We start from the raw sequence: 22,473 nt of genomic DNA on the forward strand, positions 1-22,473 counted from the left end.
GAGGGAGGAGGGTGGATATAAGATTATAGTGTTGAGACACTATGGCTCAATTATCGAGACATTGCGTGGTGAGTGGTGGAACTTAACGCCGAATTTGGTCTTTTTATCGAAGTAGGATAAAAAGTGAAGATCTACTATATCACAAACCTACACTTGTTTCACATTGCAAAGCTCTAACAATATATTTTTCTATACAATTGTATTGTTTACAGAAAACTATTATAAATACGACATTTTGTAAAAACATGGAAAGTGTATTTTGGTTATATTTTAATATAAAAGTAACAAACAACAAACAGCCTCGACCGATTTTCAGTCAAATATTTCATTCCGTATACAAGTTCTCTTTTACATTCGATTTTATACAAAATATATTATTTTATGTTGTAAATCGACTTTTGATTGTATCTGACTGAATATAGAGTATGAATGTCGATCTTTAAAGTAATTAAATTACTATGCTTTTTAATAAATTTAGGATAAGTTGTTTAGTTTCGTTTCCCGATTATAGTAAGGTAGGCAGAGGGAACCTTGTCTTAACTTTAAGACATTCCACTCTCCACGCACCGCCCTATTTAAAAAAAAACTTTTTAATAAGTACAGAATTTAGAAGTCATTTTCCTTATTTTTTAGCTTCATGCTGTATCTCGCAGATAGCAGGATGGGCAGAGAGCATCTGAGAATCTACTGTTAAGACATTGTTCCCAGTAAGACATTTTCTTTGCACACGTGACGTTGGCTTCTGTCAAATGTCGGAAACTCAACGTCCGCTGCAAGTCAAGAATTTACGCTATCGTAATAACAAAACCTCTGTTTTGCTCGGCCAATTAACAAGAGTACAGGACGGAGTGTCTTAACACTACATTTCTTCTCGCTACTATACTAAACTAGATTTTCATGAAGCTAAAAAGAAAATAAAAGGAAAATACATATCCATGTTGTTGATAATACGTTACAAGGACTCTATCTGTTCTCTACGTCGCGTAGTATTGTTTGCTCTACACTGATTTATGTTTGTTTTGCGCGACTCGGGGAACCCCCGAGAATCCTTATTAGGATTTATTTACTGTAATATTTGTATTGCTGTCGCGACAGTACGACAGAAAATACATTCATACATTATGTGAAAATTCTGATGATTTTCTTTATTCATATGAAAAACATAAGTGTCTTCAAACATTTACTTCCACATACTTATATTTAAGTAGGTATAAGTATCTACTACAATCGTGATATACCACGGAGTGTTTTAACACTAAGCCTTCTCATCGTCAAAAGTGCAATTAAGTCAAAAGTAGGGACACTTTAGAGTTAATAATTGAGTAAACAATAACTGTACTTAAATATCAATTAGTAAATACACCTTATTCTTAAAGCGGGGAAAAACTTTAATTAATTTTTTAAGCTTTGCGTGTTTCCTTATATATTAAAAAAAATAAGTTACTAGATTTGTTTTTATCAATTTTTAATTTGTTTTTTAATTTAAGTTAAGCATTATGTCAATGAAGCGCCATCTATCTGAACATCTCGAATTCATTATTTCATACATAATTATTATAAATATCCGTTCCGCGATCGACCATAAATAAAAGAAATAAATGTATTATATGTTTCTTTTAAAAAAGAAAGTTACTTTTTAACAGTTTGTTTTTAATATGAAAAGTCACTTAACACTTAGTTTTTCAATATGAAATTAGCGACATCTATTGAATTTTAGACATAATATGACGAAAGGTACATCTAAAGTGTCCGACTGAAACAAAGATTTCAGCCATACGAGTGCAACGTGTTAACATATTGTGCCGCCTCTACGGCGACATACGAGGGCTAGTGGCTGAACCTGTAATTTTCAATATAAAGATATTTTTTTATGTTCACACTCTATCTGACATCCGTTCCTCACTTTCCGCCGATAGGAGGCATTGCGTGTAGAGGAAGAACTCAACACTGTTTAATAGATTTCCTCGAGTGGGAATCAAACTCGAAATCTGTCGCCTGTTCTGTCCACCCTTATTGGGCACAACTGGCCACGACTGGCCTCAATACATACATATTGTACGAAAGTAATTCAGATTAGTAAATAAATAATTGTGTAAATGATACGGGCGAAGCCTCAAGCGTGAAGCTAATAATAAATAAAACTACAATAAGTAATATGTATATTATTTATTTAAACAATACTCAACGGCTTAGATGGTACTAACTCACTAGGAATGTAACTTTCCGTTTCATACATAACAAATACGAACAAAAATATAAATAATTAATAGAAGAAAAACAACGCATTATTCATAAATGCTTATAAACAATGTAAAAATGAGAAAAAAATGAGACAAAAATGTTCTTATTTAATTCAAGACAATTCGTTTTGAGTGGCGAAAGTTAAAAAAATAGATTAAAACAATTTTAATATGTTAATTCCCCTGAATGGAGATCGAACCCACAACTGCGCAATGGCCTGCAATTTTTAACATATTATTTATAAATTTGAGTACAATTTTAATATATAAAGAAAAAACGTTTGAAGAAATGGCACTGCCAAGAAATGACACTGAAGACTAGTTATAAAAAAATTATATCACAAAATTAGAATAAAACAACTTTAATCCTTATAATAATATTATATAAATATAATAAATGAAATAAAACAATTTCAACAATAAATAAATTATGATAAAATTATATAATTTTAATTGTGATATAATATATCGTCACTTTGGCTTTACCAGGTATACATCTTTGTCTTTTAAAGTGAAACAATTAAACAAAATAATATAATTTGGGTTTATAATTACCTAGACTTATATTATTTTGTTTAACTATTCAATCCTTCCAATTCTTTACAAAAAATCGATATTAATATCGATGCTCACATCGAGGAAAGGAAACGTCCCTATTTATAAATATCGATGAATACCCCTCGACGATTTATATAATAACAACTAGTGTAGTTTGTAATTTAACAATATGTGCGTTTTTGAGTTTTTGAGTCATTTTATTTTGCAATTAAAATACACTCTTGCATGTCAATCTATTGGTTACAGAATTGATATACATATGTAACATATATATTTAATTAAAATAAAATATTACATAATTAACTTAATACTAATATACATATTACATAATTACTCTGTTAGAAAACGAAAAATCTCACATGATACAAATTAATTCCTTATTTATTTAAAAAAATACATGGTATTGTGTACTTATAAATTTTGATCCTGGGTATTTGAATTGTATAGTATTTATATAGTATATTCTATAAATAGAAATGAAAAAAAAAATATTAATCAATATATTTCAAAGAAAAATGCAAAAACATGTTTTTTTTTATTGGCGGTGTTGAACTATTTTTTACAAAATACTTTTTAAAATACAATTAAATCATGTATAATATATATTAATAAAATTACATTACATTCAAAAACTTTTTAACTAAAAATAAAATTAAAAAGTCATTATGTATCGAGGCCATGAGACAACTTGTAAATGCATTTATTTTACTTGTATAAAGATTTTATTCATTACTATTTTTATATATCTAATAAAATATAATTTATGTAATATTTTTAGAATTTAATATAACAGTATGTTTTTGAATATATGGCAGTTTTTAACGCAATGCAATATATACATGGAGTAAATAGGAATTTTTGATGTTTAAAAAACTCTTATTTTCACAACAATATACATTTACTTAAATTATCTCACAAAATCGACATTCCAGAATCAACTAAGTACAATATATTAGAACTTAATAGTATTAAATTTTCCATCTTAAGAGTGTTCCTTAGTGAATTTATCGTGGAAGGCTTTAAATATTTCCAACATCTCCTTCAGCAGAGGTATTTGTGGTAAAATAGTGGTTCTGAAGTGGAAAGTCCCTGGGTACTGTCCGAAACCACTGCCGGGAACTATGCAGATACCTGTAACAGAATAATTGATTAATTTTTCTCTTTTTTTGCGGCCGTATGTTCTGCCACTCAATCAAAATTCTCAATATTTCGAAAATTAGGCGGTTCGTGAGGAACGGAGTGTATTAACACTAGATTTCTTCTCCCTACCCTGCTAAATGCGGGATACACCCGTAGTGAAGCTAAAGATTAAAAATGTGGGGCGCAACATTTGTTTTTAAGTACCACGGCATATCCCAGACAGAGAGAACACACCATTCTATTTTCGAGACTACACATGTTGAATTGCGAAACTCAACACCACGCTTGGTATTGTCACTAGAACGAAAAAGATGGAAAAAGCCCATTACTTCGACAGGAAATCGAACTCATAATCATATAATCTCACCAGTCTCCTCCAGCAGTCTGAACGCGTAGTACACATCCGGAGGCTGTCCGGCCGCAGCGGCTGCCGAAATCGCCTTCTCTGATAACGTTATTTGTGGGAACGCATACATGGCACCCTGTGAACGTACCGACGACTCATATTAATCTATACTTATATTACAGAGGTGACTTACTGCTGCCAACAGAAGTAAGTTCAATAAACTACTCACTGCACTAAAAATTCGATTTGTCATAGAAGGCTATATAGGCCGACAGCTAAGACGACGACATACTTGTATAAGAGCATACACACCTGTACAACATTACATTTGAACCCTTGCATCTGGTTGAAGGTCTCCACTATCATGGCGGCGCGCTGCGCTAACGAGTCTAACACCGCTTTCTTTTCTCCCGCCCAACGCTCGTATGAAGGTTCCCCGGGGGACGGGGGCTTGGCCTGGGAACAGAGAAGACAAATTTGAAAACCAATTGACGCGACAATTGCAAAATATGAAGATTAAATTCACAATAACTTTGACAATCAGACACTAATAAAATCTAACTGTGAAAGCGACGGATGTGGGTTTGATTCCTACTTAAAGAAACTAATTATTTTGATTTCCTGATTCAAGTGCGGCGTTGAGTCCTGCAACCCAACACGCAATGTCTTTAAAATTAATTGAATAATGGAGAATAGAATTTCAACAGTAACCGCTATATGCGGGATACAGCATAAAGCTATAAAGAGATACTCACCACACAATCAACAGCGGCCTGTCCCAGCACAGAGGGACACAACATGGCGGAAATACACTTGTACAGGTTCTGCTGAACTCCTGGCTCCAAGTTGAGCAGTTCCATCCACCCACCGCGGAGACCACACTCGCCCATGTAACCCTTGGACACCGTCATGAAGGAGGCCAGCTCGAGTTTGTCGTAAGGGGCTCCTAGTTCTACGAGAACCTATGAAAGTAAAAAGAGGTTATTTGTTGTCAATAACAGTTGAGATAACAGGCTATAAAGAAATTGCTCATTTAAATAATTCTTCTTCTAGCATTGCAGCTAAATACTATAAAAGTAACAAAAGGAGAAAAAAATCAACGATTTAGACTTCAGCGAGTGGGTCATTAAATCGATTGACTTTATATAGAAATTAGCACTGTAAAAGAAAAGAAAATAACGTTGCATAACCTTAACTTGCACCTCATAAATATATTACGAAGGTAAACCTGTATCCTTTGTGTACAATAAGAATTATAGAAGGCCAAGAACAGATACTTGTAGAACCCCCCATTCTAAAATCACTTTATATTTATTACTTTATTGTATTTATACAGCCATTTTATATTACTTTTTCAATATTTATATAAAAAAAAGATGGCTTATAAATAGTTGACTTTTAATTCTTTAAAGTGAATATTTTAACAAAATACATGAATGAGACGTCAATAAATATAAAATAATTTCTACCATAAAACACTACGAAAACTACTACTACAATATTAACTCAAAATTACCTTCTTAAAGGAGAAGAATTTGCTACCAGCAGCATATATATTATCCTGATAGACCTCGTCAGCAAATATGAATAGATTATGTTTGTGCGCGAATTTAATTACAGCTTCGATGTTATCTCGTGTAAGTACCTGAAAAAAAATATGAATGAGATCGAGACAATGTTTTCTAGTATGTCGTATTTATTAAATAACAAAATGATGATCACACTTTTTTTGGCTTCATAATATATCCTGCATATAGCAGGGTAGGTAGAGGGAACCTAGTGTTAAAACACTCAGTTCCCTTAAAGATACTTCCGTTCCCCATTTTTCACCGAATTCTGGCATTTGCAGAGGAAAGAAATTAAAATATTAAATCCTCGGGTGGGTATCAAACCCACAAAGGTTGCGGGTTTAATCCCCACGAGGACACGCTTGTGCCCCAAGGGCACGCCTGGCCTCAATTGCTCAACTCTATTATAGCAAGTATTTAAATAAGCAATTACTATTCTAAATCACAAATACCTGTCCAGTAGGATTGCCAGGGTTGATAACCACCAATGCTCTAGGGTTACAATGTTTCTGAGCCTCCTTCAGACTTCTCTCCAATTCTTCAGTACTGAGACCCCAGTTGGAGCTCTCGTCGAGGTAGTAGCCTACTTGTTCTAGACCGTACTCAGCCAACGAGGCCGAATACAATGGGTATTGAGGTATGGGTATCATAATCCCTAAAAAGGGAATTTAACATAATGAAATTGGTAAGAATCTTCTAAATTATAAAGTACTAACTGCGGCTTCCTTCTCAATGAATTAGTCTTAGTTAATTTTATAATAATACTAGTGGGCCCGGACGCGGCTACGCCCGCGAAAATATAAGCCTAATATATATATATATATATATAGCCTAATTAAAATAAGTTAAAAAATAATAATAAGTGGAGATTTATTATTAGAAAAAATATCTGAGTAACCGAAATGAACAAACAAAATAAGTAAAAGTAACTAAAGGAAATTCTTAATAACAGAAAAAGTACCTAAAGTTTGCCGTGCGCGCGTACTAAACAGTTTCTATATTAAATAATTATTAATTTTTGCGAACAATATTAAATAAAATCCCAAATGATTAAAATTACGATATTTTAAGTGTATAACGGTCGGTATAGATAACCGAACTCAGATAAATTAATTATAAGTAGCAAAAAAATACATAAAAAATAATAGTAATTCGAAAATATATAAAAATTTACAAAATCATCAAAGTCATCTGCCCGTTCGCGTCGGTCATACTATACCACTCGTAGGCTAGGTCATTTGGAATCAGTGACATCTTAATTATTTATTAGAATGTTATACAGTAAACTATAATTTCCATCTAGATGAAATGCTAAAAGTGACTATTATATTTATTTTCATAAGGATGAATATCAAATTATAGAAATCATCTAATTTTTGTTAATGTATACAAATCTATATCGGCGCGCGCCATGTATGCATTAAGCAAACTCACTTTGGGCGACGTTTTCTTAAAACAACAAACTTTGCAACCCGTTGCTTAGCAACGCGTAGCGACGATTGTTATTAACATGGCGGAATAAATTGCTTGTCAAATTAATTATTTTAATATATTGGTATATATCGAAAATATTGCAAATATGTGAAAAAAAAAGTATACTATGTTCATCCCGGGACCCTCAAGTATCTCTATATGAGTATTTTATCACAATTAAATTAGCGGTTTGGCCCTGATTGCGTAAAAGACAGACAGACAGACAGACAGACAGACAGACAGAGTTACTTTCGAATTTATAATATAGGTATGGATAATAAACACAACTCAAAATAAATGCTGCAATGTAGGCAGAGGAGACCTGGAAACCTAGTATTCACTCACTCTTCCCATTAAGACCTGTCCCCACGTTGATTCGGCTTCTGAATGCATTGCGTGTTAAATGGCAGAAGTCAGTGCCGCAGTTTGCCTTGTTACCATTAAATGAAAATATTAAATAAGTCACGCCGCCGAGTGGTAATCGAACTCACAGCCGTCGCATCTACTGCCGCACGCTAGTGCCCCTACGCCATGATGGCTTTAACAATCATGTTATTAATTAATATAATATATTAATCAAAGAATATAATAATCACAATTGAGACAGTATAATGTGAGTATATTTCTCTTGGGCATATAATATAGCCCAAGAGAAATATATAACGAGTACATTACACTAATAAAAAAAGAATCATCAAAATCGGTTGGCGCGATATTGAGTTATTCGGCTATTAGTCGCGCACATACCTAATGCAAATTTAAGACTTATGTGATTTTCTCATAGATACCATTGTCAGATATGGACCAAAAAAAAATGGGACCATTCGGGAAGCTTCACCTCTCAAATAAAAAAAAATCAAAATCGATTCAGCCAGTCAAAAAGTTATGAGGTAACAAACATAAAAAAAAACAGTTGAATTGATAACCTCCTTTTCTTACAGAAGTCGGTTAAAAATAAATTAAAATAAACTGACGGTCTCCAGGCTTAAAATAATATAAAAAAATATATATGTATAACAACATAAGTTTCTGCAACAGTTGTAATAATAAATAAGGATATAAAAAAGGAGATTATAACGATTGACGAACAAAATAAACAAAATAAGCGTGAAAATCAATATAATAAAAATATCTATACATTACTATTACTTTATTATATTATCTGATAAGCGAATGCTTATCAATAAGTTGTTTCTATATTACTATAAAAAAAAACACATAAGTAAAAATAAAAAGTCTAAACGTTCTAAACAAAATACATGTTTAATATGTTTGTATTATTTGTATTTAATTACTAAATTAGTAATAAATAAAACAAATGTATATAAAAATTGTAAAAATAAAGAGTTTATTTGTTTGTAAACACTAATCTCAGGAACTGTTAGTTATTTGCTTTCGATCAGGGAGGGTGAAGCCATTGAGTAAAAGCTATAGAATTGTTATAAAAATATATCTTAAACCTTCCTACTTTCAATAGTAAACAACGCTACAAAATATTCCAATTACGTCACATGGTACCATAGCTGTTAATAAGATAACCCAATATGAGGTAACATATTGTAAAGATAACACTAACTACTACCGATAAGGGATTATGAACTCTATTTATAAAGAATTAAGATATCGGTAATATATGTGATAATTGACTGTTTTATATATAGTACATCATAGGAGTATACATATTTTTGTATTGACAAATTGAATTTAATATACGAAATATATAAATTGATGGCATCGTGACGTACAGGTGCGATTGCAAATGTGATAGGTTGTGGGTTCGACTCGCACTCTAGGAAATTAAATATAGGCCTCGAGGTCCAAGGCCACAATGACTCCAGAATTCGATAGAAAGTAGGGAACGCCGTGTCTTAACAGTAGGAATAGCGAGGCGTAGGAATAGATTGCGAGGACCTGGTGGTGGACTGTGCCCAGTCGCCCAGTTAGTAATAATTAATACAATTCTTACTAATAAAAATAGTAAAAAAGTAAAAAAAAAATTTTAAGTTAAACGGTTTTATATTGCAGATAAATGTACTAAAAAATAAAAAATAATTTCATAGAAATTATGATTACTAAAATAAAAACGTGGGGACACTTTCTACTTACCACTAGGTGGGTGAAGTCTCATGCCATGTCTTTCGATTGTAGATATTGGACGTGCCCCACGATTTTATTTTAGTAATCATAATTTCCATGAAATTATTTTTTATTTTTTAGTACATTTATCTGCAATATAAAACCGTTTAATTTAAATTTTTTTTTTTACTTTTTTATTTTTAAGTTTTTAGTTTTTATTTCTCCTACTATTCAATTCGTTGAGTGCCTCATTATTGCAAGGTTAATGGAGAATGTTACGATCGACCCCCCCCAGAGGTCCAATAGAGGAGCAAGGCTATGTACAACAAGATGTGCCTGAATCTTGAGGGGAAAACGCTAACGACATATCATTTTTATCCACCTAGTGCCATACAGTTCTCGGCGCGCTTTTACCTTTTACCTTGGGTGGTGTACCCCTAGCGACGTCTCATTTTTAGGCACCCTATAGCCACACAGTCCTCGACAGGATACCAGATCTTGACTTAGGTGGGAGATTCATATTGTAATTGTGTATAGTATACTGTATTATACTTACCAAACCTTTTATTTTGATACCCATATTGATGGGATTGAAAACTACATTATCCGCCATTTTGTAGCAGTGGCCATCTTTGATTTTGATTTTGTATAGTGCCCTGAATTCTACTTGACAAGCCCTTTCATTTGATACCCATATTGATGGGATCGAAAAAAAACTAACTTGTCCGCCATCTTGTAGCGGCGGCCATCTTGGATTTTGATTTTGTGTAGTCCACTGAATTCTACTTGACAAGCCCTTTCATTTGATACCCGTATTGATAGGATTGAAAAAAACTAACTTGTCCGCCATCTTGTAGTGTTGGCCATCTTGGATTTTGATTTTGTATAGTCCACTGAATTCTAATTGACAAGCCCTTTCATTTGATACCCATATTGATGGGATTGAAAAAAACTAAGTTGTCCGCCATCTTGTAGCGGCGGCCATCTTGGATTCACAATAATATTGAATATGGATAATTGTATTGTCACCAGAATCAAAGGCGTATACCAAATTTCAGATCAATCGGTTAACGGGAAGAGGGTTAAATTTCAATTACTAAATTTGACCCAAACAAACAAATAAATAAACAAACGGGGTGAGCTAAATAAAACCGTTTAAAAAGACAGGCTTATACACAAAAATAGCAGTACAAAGCTAAAGTCTTGCACCTCTTGGAAAAGGATAGCAGAACTCAAAGCTGTATTTATATTTAATTAAAAGATGTAGTGATAAATTAATTTGAACCCATACATAATTATCGCATAGAATAAGATCATTTATATCTAATACATAATACCAAGAAAGTCATAGTAAAATGCAATTCAAAATGGCATTTAAGACACTCCGTTCTTTATATTTTGAACTCCGTAAAAAAATCAAATCTATCGATTTATCAACTCTTACAAGTGCAGTAATGGTGTAATAACTATTTACCACTTATCGGACGGTTACCGAGTAGATAACTGACAGATAAGCTTATCATATCTGATATCTCATAATGGGTTTCGATATAAATAACATATGCAATCATTTTATATGAGATTGCTGAAATGAGTCTTTGATAACTTTTTTAGTTAAATTTTTCCTCTCAATGTCATTTTTGTTATGATGTTTGTTCAATGTTATGATATCTTTAAAGTTAGTTACTTATAAATATAAAATAACTTTCGTCTCAATATTTGAATATAAGAGGATTTAAAGTTGTGCCTTTTGAAAGTTATGCAACACTCGCCTTGTGTCTTCGCTCCCGTGGCCGGGTTCAAATAAAAATATCTAAGATTTGTGTTTAATATTTCATGAGAATAAAGATAGTAAAGATTTAAATTACTGCATATTTTCAGTTTAATTTACGTCAGTAACAATATATTTGCGGGTACCTCATAATAAGCATAAGCATCATTTATATCTAATTTATTTATGTATCTACCCTACATAATAAAAAAAAGAAAAAACAAGAAACCCATAACTTCCAAAGACTCTCACCAGATTTCTTTCCATCCAATTCATTGCAGAACAACTGCAAACAATTTTTAATAGCGGTAGAGGCGCCCGACGACAAACAGATATTCTCCCACTTGGATGGGTGTCCATCTCTCCGCTCTATGTACTCTGCGACGTGACGACGAATTAGTTCTATACCGTGAGATGCGGTGTAGGAACCAACGGATTGACCTCTGTTGAAATTGTAATAGTTATTAATTTCTTTATCACAAGTATTTTGACTTTGACTTTCCGCCTGAATTATAATGATTTATTTGTTAATGTGAATTACGTTCGTTATCTAATATTATTTTAATTTTAAGACGTATCTGTAAATTGAAAACTAAAATTTCAGCCAATTTAATAAAACAGTGATTTTGTCAAAGAAAATATTTTATACTGATAAGTTTTTTTTATTTATGAACCGATTGAAATTAAACAAACATTAAATTCTAAGGAAAGTTTGTCAAAATGCTTTGGTTAAAAATGCATTAATAAAATTCAATTCAATACAAAAGTGATGTTACCCGCAGCCTCCAAGGATATCTTTAGCTCTTTGCTTAACATCCTCTGGGAATTCTCCTTTTTCTATTAGATCTGGATATGATATACACGCTAGCACCTATAAAATATAATATTTAGTATTAATATAAATAATAAAAAAAAATTTTTCATTCAAATAAGTTAATACAAGCACTTTTAAAAAAGGCAATTAACATATTAAACTATCGGTAGTGTCGGGTACTATTGGTAGTATAGATAATTGTGGCGTTAAATACTACATCCAACTATTAACAAAGAGTTTAATGTGGAGTTCAACGACCCACTCTATTGAACCAGATGGAAAAAATGATACATTACATAGAATATTAATATTTGGCTGATTTCTAATTGAATTCACAGCCATCGCGAATATTAAAACACTTGTGTAAACAAATGTAATATTACAAAGGAAAGACGATCAGAAATTTCATATTATTCCTTTTAAGAGAGTTTACTCTCTCTTTTTGCAGAAAAAAATAAATTATGTTGACTTTTTATTGCAGCTTTTTCGGCATGGTAAGGTAAATAGATCCTTGGTTTAGGTAACTTCGTTCCCTACTTTCCGCCCAAATTTCGGGAGTCAGCGGAACTTAACGCCACACTATATTTTGACATAAAGATTATAAATCATAGATAAACTTACTTGTCTAATAAATGTGATAGGGGACTGTCCCATGGCGTGAGCATCCCCTATATTGGCTCTTATCACCCTTTTGAAGGGTTTCTTTGCTCCCTGAAACAAAAATAAAATTTTGATTTTTAAGAAAGAATTTTTTTCGGTAATTTTTAAAAAGGTTTCGTGGCGAGTCGTATTTTATATAATCAGAGTGGGGAAATTACAAAAAAAAGTAAGAATTTAAGCTTTCTGAACGATTTCAAATGTGTTCCATTTTCCTTTACCTCAAAAATTAATCAACTAAATTATGTATTTTTTAGCGTCACGCTAAGAAATCTGAAGACCCTCCGTTCCCCATTTTTCGGTGAATTTCGGGGGGATTGCGTGTTGAGTGCCAGAAATTGACGCACCTCGACACCATAGCGAAGAAAATGAAAACTAAAAAAAATTATTTCATTTCCCCGAACCAACAACCTATCGCATTTACAGTCACTGTCTTTGAGCCACTGTCCACGAATGGTCTCATTTTCCTTAAGGATAATTTAAAAAATAAACTTATCATATAAAAAAATATCAGATAGATAGATAGATAGATAGATAGATAGATAGATAGATAGATAGATAGATAGATAGATAGATACATCTATATATAAGTAACAGTGGTGTCAGTAAAATTACTACGTCATACGATCGTCGCACAATGTCACACTGAGTAATAACTCAATTGAATGATAACCAGAGGACATGACGTAAATATACATATAGGTAGTAGACATAAATGAAAGTGTTTTTTTTTCTCCAAGCCTCTTTCTCAATAGTGCTTACTTATAAAAAAAATGTGAAACCTAGTGATAAATCATCCCATTCGTCATATTAAACTTATTGTTGAAAAGGAAATTAAGATACTGTTTTGTGATGAGTACTTAGCGAAGTACAACGCCGCATTTTGTCTTACCCGGTAGAAAAAATTTAGTAAGTATGCAAATTAAGCCACCTAGTGTCAACGACACTCCGTTCCCATTAATAAATTCGTTTTCGGCGAAAAGTGTATAACAGAAATGCCGTCGTATTCTGGTGGTGTGGTGTGGTGGTGAGTGATCATTGCGTTATGAGTGGCGGAACTGAATACCACACTTTGCCTCATTACCAGGGCGAGGATGTGAACAGCAAAGGAGTGGAACTCCCTGCCTGCTGAACTGTTCCCCGACATGTATAACCTGGTCCTCTTTAAAGCACGAGTGAATAGGCACTACCTAGGCAAGCATGCTCCACCTTCGTTCGCGTCGGCACTTACCACCAGGTGAGATAGCGGACAAATGCTTGCCGCCTATCTACAATATAAAAAAAAAGAAAACAGCAAATATTTCATTTCGTTGTGGAAATGGAACCCACAGCCCATTGCGTTCACAGTCGCCCGCTTGTGCCCCTGCACCACGACTGGCCTCAACTTAGTATGTATAAGTAATATTCAAATGCAAATCACATTGCCAGCGACCTTCTACTAATGGTCGACAATTTTAAAATCGATCATGTTCTTTGCGGTAAGCACGTAATATAAGCCCGTTTTATTATGTTTTTAATTAATGCTACATACATTGTATGTAAAAAGTTATTTTTTTAACTATGTAGTTAAGTGCAAAAAAAATTGAATTAAAGTTCTTATTACGCGTCCTCCAAAAAAGTGTAGGTAATAATGAGACATACAAATTCTTGAATGGAACTGTGGGGGGTAATGGATCAAACACCATCACGCGGGGTTTATATTCGTTTTCTAGCTTTGGTAACCAGTGCGCCATTGAGCCAAAAGTGGAGAACGAAGTGTCTTAACAATAGGTTACCGCCTCTCTGTTGCCTATCTGCCACTAGGATACATCAAGAAAATAAAAAAACATTATATAATTTGGTTAACAAGTTATTATCGACTCAAAACCGGTTTATTCATACTAAAACATATGCATTTACCTTTAACTAACGCGCTAACTTAATACTTGGAACTGATAAGGAGCTGTTATCAAGGTGGAAATAACGAGTTTGTTGTGGTTCAAAAGTAAAGATTTTTCTTAACACCTCCTAGTTTACTGGAAGTCATTTTATATCCTTTAATTTTAAACACTTCGTTTCTATATGTAGCTTTTGAGATATTTAAATATGTATATAACGACAATATTATAATTGTATATGTATTTGTCTTTAATTGTTGTATGTATGTATATATGTATGTATGTAGGTATTTGTGTAGATATGTATGTATAAATGTATGTATTAAACTATTTTGTGTTCTCTGAATATTGGTTTATATATTTTATGTACTTTTTGCACCTTTCTGCCTTCTTTTCTAAATTTAATACATCCGTTTTTTCTTTGGTTGCCTGTAAGAAATCGCTTTTAGTGGATAAGGCCGCCATTGCACACTTGTTAATCGTATTTATAATGATTTGTATTTTTTTCTCTCTTTTTATATGTGCAATAAAGTATTATATTATTATTATTATGTATAGTAGACAAAGCCTGTCCTATATTTTAAAGGCATATCGAGTTTTGTGGCACTGGGGTCATTAGGTGCCGCGTATTTTTCTACCTGGCCTAGAAATCATTTTCCAATAAATACTATTTTTAATAATATTTATAGGTGTAGGTATATTATATTTTTCCTACACCTTCTGCCTAAACCCTGCCCTGTTCTGCAGAGACACTCTGGTGTCTAAACACTCAGTTATCCGCTTTTCGCCCGAATTTGAAACATTGTTTTAGGAATGGCGTTGCCCAATCTTATTTTACCATAGAGCGAAGACAAAATTTAATAACTCCGCCAAGATAGGCTAGGATTCGAACTCACAACCTTCACGTTAAAGTCCGACATTGTCGTACCTTATAAATGTACCTTTATTTGTTATATATAAACACCACATTGAAACTACTGCCTAAATTGAGAACATTGTTTAACGGCACACTTTTATTGTTTACAAAGATAATTTTATTTTTTCTTACGCGGCCTTGTACCCTAAGTTAACGAGTTGTTAGTAAGATCACGATCTGTTAACAAACACTCGAACACAGATATAACTAGATATTGCTAGTCGACTTATCTTTTTAAATTATATTTTTATTGCTTACATTCAAGTGGCATAATTTGAAAATTTAGTTAAATTAATATAATATAAATGATATTACAAGAACTAACTATTTGTAACAAGAAATAAGGTGTACATGAGAAAAAATTTTAATAAGCTTTAAGTCACAATCAGTTGCATTGTTTAATAATAATTAGTCTTAGTAATTTTATTATGAAATAATAAATACAATACAAGATCTTGTTTTTTAGCTACGCGCTGTATCCCGCACATACCAGGATAGTCAGAGGGAATCTGGGAACCTAGTGTTAAATTTCCCACTTTTTACCAAATTCTTTCCGAATGTATAAAGAACATTGTGCTAAAACACTCCGATTTCTATTTAACAATTTCAAAACAATGCGTATTAAATGCCACCCTAATCACTTTTTGCTTAAGAAAATCAGGCGGAATGGGCGGAATGGAATATTGTTAAAATAAGTTCCCCTAACCGGTTGGAACCTGTAACCAACTCATATATAGCAAAGAGCTCTCTATGCCACTATAACGTCATCATTACATCGAAAATCCTATAATACCATAATAGATTATATTCTTGCCCGATTCAAATCATATTAGCAAAGGAGTTACTGAATTGGTACCCACATATTGTTATTTATATGGCCCATATTAAAACATTGGACTAGAGCCAAGCAGGTAAAATCAATAGCGTTGCTACGCTACTATAGCGACAAAATAGCAAAATATTGAAAATTTCTCGCATAAACAATGAAATGAAAAGAGATTTTTTTTATACTTTCTTTTATTTAGCGAGTGAAATACACCATTTGACGCAATTATGAATCCTTCGATTGCAGGTGACGGTTGTCAATTGAAATCAGGCATGCAAATTAATATTATATATAACAATATATACCTCGATGATAGATGTAGAAAGATTTGTCTGTTTTTCTGTACTCTATGCATAATAAAATAAATGAGAAACGTCAATTAAATGCTTAAATTACTCTACGGGTATATACGATTACATTATAAAATTAGTTCAAATATAACGCTACACTAAATTTAAACGAGGATGACTAACGTAAGTATATGAGAATTTACTTCCCTTTTGCCCTACATTATATTACGTGTAAGTGTACACATTGGTACAATCGTGAAAGTTTCATTTAAACCAATTAATTTTAGTACCTATAGTAGGCAGATAGGTTCCATCTGTAACCTAGTGTTACTAAAACTAGCTTGCCACTTTCCGCTCAATTTTCAAGACACTGCTGAATGGCGGAATTTAACGCCCCGCTTTGTCTTGTTACCAGACAGAGCCAGGAATAGAAAACAATCTAAATAATCTTCACACTGTTCAAGAATATTTAGAGGATAAGCATGTATGGAAGTAATGTCTATTGATTGTAATGCAGGATAGCTGCCAGCTAATGTCATAGATTGTACCATTGATTTTGAAAAGAGCAACTGTTGAGTTTCTTGCCGGCTCTTCTCAGCAGAACTGCCTTCCGAACCGGTGGTAGCTTTTTGTTCATATGTTCATTCGACGATTTAAAAGAGCTTATAATAAATGCCTATTTGAATAAAGAATATTTTGAATTTGAATTTGAATACGCAAGTGAAAAACGAACTCACAACCGTCGCATTTACAGACAGACGTAGCGCCACTAAGCCACCACGAAATAATTCATCATATTGAAATATTATGAAAATGATAATCAATCACAATATGACTAAACAGCTGTCAACAGAGTAGAAGATATTAATAGAAGTCATTGGAAAACTAGATTTCCATACAATGCTCAAGGTCATTATGGCAAAGGTTTTATGCTAAAATGAATATTTCATATCTTTGAAATATTGAACTTATGCTAATATCTAAACTAACTCTAAAGTGAGGGTTGTTAGTTTAAATGCTCTAATCTCAGGATTTCCTAGTTTGAGTTTAAAAAAAAGTTTTTAGTTTGCATATTCTATTAATAAAGGCCGTCATGGCGCAGCGGCACAAGGGTATGACAGTAACGCGACGGTTGTGGGTTCGATCCCCACTCGAGGAAATAAAATATTTATTTACATTTTCATTTCTTCACCTGGTGTCGACGCAAAGAACAGCGTTGAGTCCCGCCACTCAACACGCAATGCCTCCAGAGTTCGGCGAAAAGTGGGGAACGGAGTGTCTTAACACTATGTTCCGTTTGCCTACCCTGCTATGTGCGGAATTTTTGTGTGTTGAATGAAGCTTAATTTTTAAATATAGATGAAACAAATTTGTAATCTGATGCAAGATGCAAAAAAACTGATAAAAAAATTGGCTAAACTCCATCATTCTAAAGTATTTACACACAGACTATATAATGTAATGTGACAATCCATTCATACAGAGTATAGATAAGTATTTGCAGTTTAAAATTTATTTCTAATAAGAATCTATTATTGGACATAGTGTCTGTCCAGTTGGAATGTATTCAGCAGATGCAAGTGTTAATTTGCAACTAACTCACATTATGAATCAAGAATAATAATACAATAAATTAAAATATAAAATATATACAGGTTGTAAAGATATTGGTGGGGACAGACTTTACTTGAACAAACTAAGATAAAAAAATTTTAAGGTCAAACTGTATCCCGCACATAGCAGGATAGGCTAGTGTTAATACACTCTGTTCCACATTTTCTGTCAAATTATGGAGGCATTGTGTGAAGAGGTGGAGGAAATCAACGCTTTGCCTAGACACCAAAGCGGAGGAAATAGTAATGTTAAATATTTTCATTCTCCCGAGTGGGAATCGAATCCACAACCTGTCGCATTTAGACACACTTTGTGCCCATTCACCGCAACTGGCCTCTCTATATGAATTCACTATTATATAAAGTCATTCATTATAGCTTATGTAATTCTAGAAAGTATATACATAATATTAATAAGAAGTATTTTAAATTTCAAAGTTACTCAAGCAAAAAAAATATATTTTACTAGATATTGTAATATGTTACTCAATGGCAATGTTTTAATCATGTTTTTTAAACTTACAATAGACTTTAACAACTACCACTATTACAATTTTTATATTTCGAGGACCACCATTGTGTACCAACAGTCTGACCATAAATGCCTGTTGCAATCAAGTTTAATCCTCACTTGAGGGAATTAATTATTTTCATTCTAGGAACAAGACAGAAGAGCTGTATTGAGTTTCATCACTCAACTCACTCACTATCTCTTAAATTGAGAAATATATTATAATGATTACAATAGGCTATTTGATTGCATGCACATATATTGAACAGACATATTTATAGCTTCATCTATGAATTGATTGAGACATTAAAGCCATAGTAAGTAATACCATTGCAATTGCAACACAATCTGTCTGTTTATATAATGAAATATAATATTATTTATACAATCTAGAAGACAATCAACGTGACTTGTTTATACTTGCAACTTCATCAGTGGTCAAATGAAAATAAATATTTGTTTTGTATGATGTAATCTAAATGTAGAATGTAACTAAGACCATGAGTACAGTGGGTTAATTTGAGACAATTAACATATATTTGTCTTTAGCTTTACATTGAATCCCACACTAAGCAGAGTAGGAAGAGGGAGCCTGGGTGACTAGCGTAAATACACTTTGTTCTCATTAAAATTACCCACTTTCTGCCAAATTCTGTATGCATTGCCTGTTGAGTGGCAGAACTCAATGTTCCGCTTTGCCTCAGTATCAGAGAGAGGAAATGAAAATTATAAAAATATTTATATTATTTTTCTTTTTCCTCAAATGGGAATCAAATCCACAAACTGTTGTGTTTACAGTTGCTTATAATTTTCTTGATATAGTCCATATCCAACACAAAACCAATTTTTCAATAAACTCTTCAATTTTAAAACAATATTATAGATATTGGCAGGTATAAAAATATGACTCATCTATCATGGTTAATTAAGTTTCAGAAGTAAATTTTTAATGTCTGTAGTAGGTCCTAATTGTATCTCAAAGTCTGTCTAAAAATTGGGAATAAAATGGACATAGATTGAAGAATAAATTATTAAAATTCAAATTTGAGTAGTTAATTAGAAAAATGTATACAATAATTTAATCTAAAATTCTAATAATCTTTATAGGTAGCTTAAAGCCTGTTTAAAATATGTTATTGTTTCATAATAAAAAGTGAATATATGATGCAATAAAATTTTAGATAAGAACTAATGCAATGTTGTAATAAGTACTGTTGTAATAATAATGTGAATGATGACATTAGAATTGACATTAGAAATATATTAAAAAATAAAACATGAGAATTCATATACATTTGTATAAATGTAATAATTTTTAGTTACTTCTAATAAGAAGTACATATATGCTAATAAACTATTTAACTGTGCAAATTAGATCATTATATTCACAAAGTACAAGTCCAAGGACAAGTTAGTAAAAAAGGAAGTACACAATAATTTTAATTAATTCTACTCCATGTAACTCAATAAAACTAAACGACCATAAATATACTATAAATTTTAGAATATCCTGAATGACCTTGAAGTCCTGAACTTTCAATTATATTTAGAAAGTACTTACATATTGCCAAATACTGAATCAAACAATTATACTTTTACTTTTAATTAATTAATATAAATTATAAACTAACGAATATAAACATTATTTAAAATCTTACCTTTTCTAACTCCTTTTCGATTTCGGCGGCGCGAATAACCAAAGGTCCTCGTACTGCATATTCAAGTTTCAAAATATTAGGGTTAATATTATCTATCGTAACAGCTTTGGAAGCCATCGTTCGCGAGCTATTAAATATCTTTTGCGGTAATAACACTGGTTCAACGGCCACTCTGCGACTGGCGGCGGCGCACCTTATCATCAGCTTCGATGACATTTTCTGTAATCAGTGACACTACTTTAAATACGTCACTTTACACAAAATTACACGAAATATACATCATAATTCACTAATTATTATTATGATAGGCTTTTTTATTTTATATAACATTGTTCAAGCTCCATATTTAATGTAAGAGCAGGATAACACTTCGCTTACCTCGTTGGTTATGTATCGTATTTACAATCGATAGGTTCGTTCAACAATTAGATTTTAATAACTGATTATTGATACTGTAGTCGGTTGATTAATGTAAATGAGCGGTGACCTACAGTAAGGTTATTTAAGAATTGAGCAAATTACGTAAATAATGCATGTAAATATTAATTTAATAAATTCAAAATGACACTAGCAGTTATACTTTATATATACATGTTTAGATGCATACGCATTTTGTTATATAAATTAAAATTATACACTAAACTATCTACACAACGTTTCTACTGACTTTAAAATACTTATATATAAGAATTAGGTATTTGGCTGTATTTATTTATAGTTTTTTGACTTTTGGCATTTTATTTTTTTATTGTGTAATGGCAACATCTTGATTGTTATGTCATTTGCATACTTAAGTATATTGGGTACAGATAAGAAATATCTTTATTGAGAAAAGCCATAAACAATAAAAATCTATTTGTCATTAATTCACCTATTTGAAAGATATACTCAGTTTCATAAAAATATAGAAATGCCTTTCTTATAATTATCCTTCTCTAACAATGGAAAATGTGACATGTGAATGTTTGTACATAAATTAACTTAACTAGGGAAAAGTAAAATTGACGTATCCAATCCATTAGAGTCTAATAATTAGACTTACATAACTTGAGTAAATTATTTAAAAATTAATAACATTGAAAGCTACTAATAAAAATAATATTTTTATTGAAGGATCTTATAATCTACAATATTATCTTATCAAAACTTATGTAATGGTCAATACACCGACCCCACTACGACGATAATGATTGTGATATTTGTTCAAATTAATATAGGCTGAGCACAGCAAAGTAAGGAGATAAAAGAGTAAATGTTCCAATTAAGACATTGTGACTTAAAAGTTATTATTATTATTATTATTGTAGGCTCCTATATTCCGCCGAATTTTGGAGCCATTGCGTTTTGAGTGGCGGAATTCAACGCCGTGCTATGCCATATTACCGGTGCGAAGAGATGACAATATTAATTATTTAATATCCTATAGTAGGTTTTGAATCCACAATCTGTGGCGTTTATAGTGGTTTACTTGTGAGTTGTGCCCCTGCGCCACAACTGGCCTCACAATTAAATAACAATAATCTTTATTCTCTAAATATTTTGTGTTATTATTAAATTCTAACTGTAATGGTTTTGTTTTAGAATTATTAGTTAGTTTAACTTTTGTGCTATTTTGTACTTTTTTAATATACTTAAAACAAGTAAAGCAGACAATATTCAACAAACAGAATTAAATAAATCATTATTTTGATTATTCTCGTGTATCCATTGCTTTTATTGCATGATATGCAGCGAGAGCCTTGTGTAGCATTGCTCTACAAGTCTACAGATATTATTATTATTATTTAAATAAAATATTAGTACTTACCAATTCTTGTAAGCCAACTTATTGCAAAATACACTACACAAATAATATTTGATTAGTAATAAACCTAATCAGTGGAGAACTGAAATTAACTAATACATAATATTGTATTCGCCTAAAGATAACATGTTATCTCAGTTTGATGTATGACTGTATAGTGTTAGCTCGTGCTCTCATTGCATAAACATCTTTTGTAATATTTGTGCTATTTTGTAAGCGAAATTAACCTACATATTTTATATTGTATATTTTTGCATAAATGGAGATTTGTATTATACTGTTTGAGTATAAGTCATATGATTCTGATAAAAAAACTAAACCATCAGTATACGCGG

The 22,473-nt window shown here is 32.0% G+C and overlaps 1 protein-coding gene across 2 annotated transcripts; it reads right to left on the reverse strand.

The window, feature by feature from the left end:
- Window positions 1-2,151: 2,151 nt before the first annotated feature.
- On the reverse strand, window positions 2,152-22,290 carry LOC146537433 (alanine aminotransferase 1). 2 transcript variants are annotated; one of them, XM_085188318.1, is made up of 11 exons: window positions 22,142-22,290; window positions 20,335-20,553; window positions 12,608-12,697; window positions 11,949-12,043; window positions 11,425-11,615; window positions 6,305-6,507; window positions 5,801-5,929; window positions 5,040-5,246; window positions 4,597-4,740; window positions 4,306-4,420; window positions 2,152-3,929 (listed from the first exon to the last, which is right to left on the reverse strand). In XM_085188318.1, the coding sequence occupies exons 2-11, from the start codon at window positions 20,548-20,550 to the stop codon at window positions 3,781-3,783; spliced, it is 1,539 nt and encodes a 512-aa protein (XP_085044444.1). In that variant the 5' UTR covers window positions 20,551-20,553; window positions 22,142-22,290; the 3' UTR covers window positions 2,152-3,780. The 2 variants fall into 2 exon arrangements, with proteins under 2 accessions (XP_085044444.1, XP_085044443.1); XM_085188317.1 differs by lacking the exon at window positions 22,142-22,290 and adding an exon at window positions 20,713-20,959.
- Window positions 22,291-22,473: the final 183 nt, after the last annotated feature.

This window comes from Heliconius melpomene, chromosome 7 (assembly GCF_056956725.1).
Source record: "Heliconius melpomene rosina isolate 202511_hmr_F chromosome 7, ASM5695672v1, whole genome shotgun sequence".
In the NCBI taxonomy this organism is placed as follows: Eukaryota; Metazoa; Arthropoda; class Insecta; order Lepidoptera; family Nymphalidae; genus Heliconius; species Heliconius melpomene.

Bases quoted from the DNA above. Each gene is read 5' to 3' on its own strand.
- LOC146537433 (XM_085188318.1), bottom strand. From the start codon at position 20,550: ATGTCATCGAAGCTGATGATAAGGTGCGCCGCCGCCAGTCGCAGAGTG. The intron at 5,247-5,800 runs GTAATTTTGAGT...TTACTTTCATAG, and splicing joins AATTCTTCTCCTTTAAGAAG to GTTCTCGTAGAACTAGGAGC. The intron at 4,421-4,596 runs GTGTGTATGCTC...GTACGTTCACAG, and splicing joins TCAAATGTAATGTTGTACAG to GGTGCCATGTATGCGTTCCC.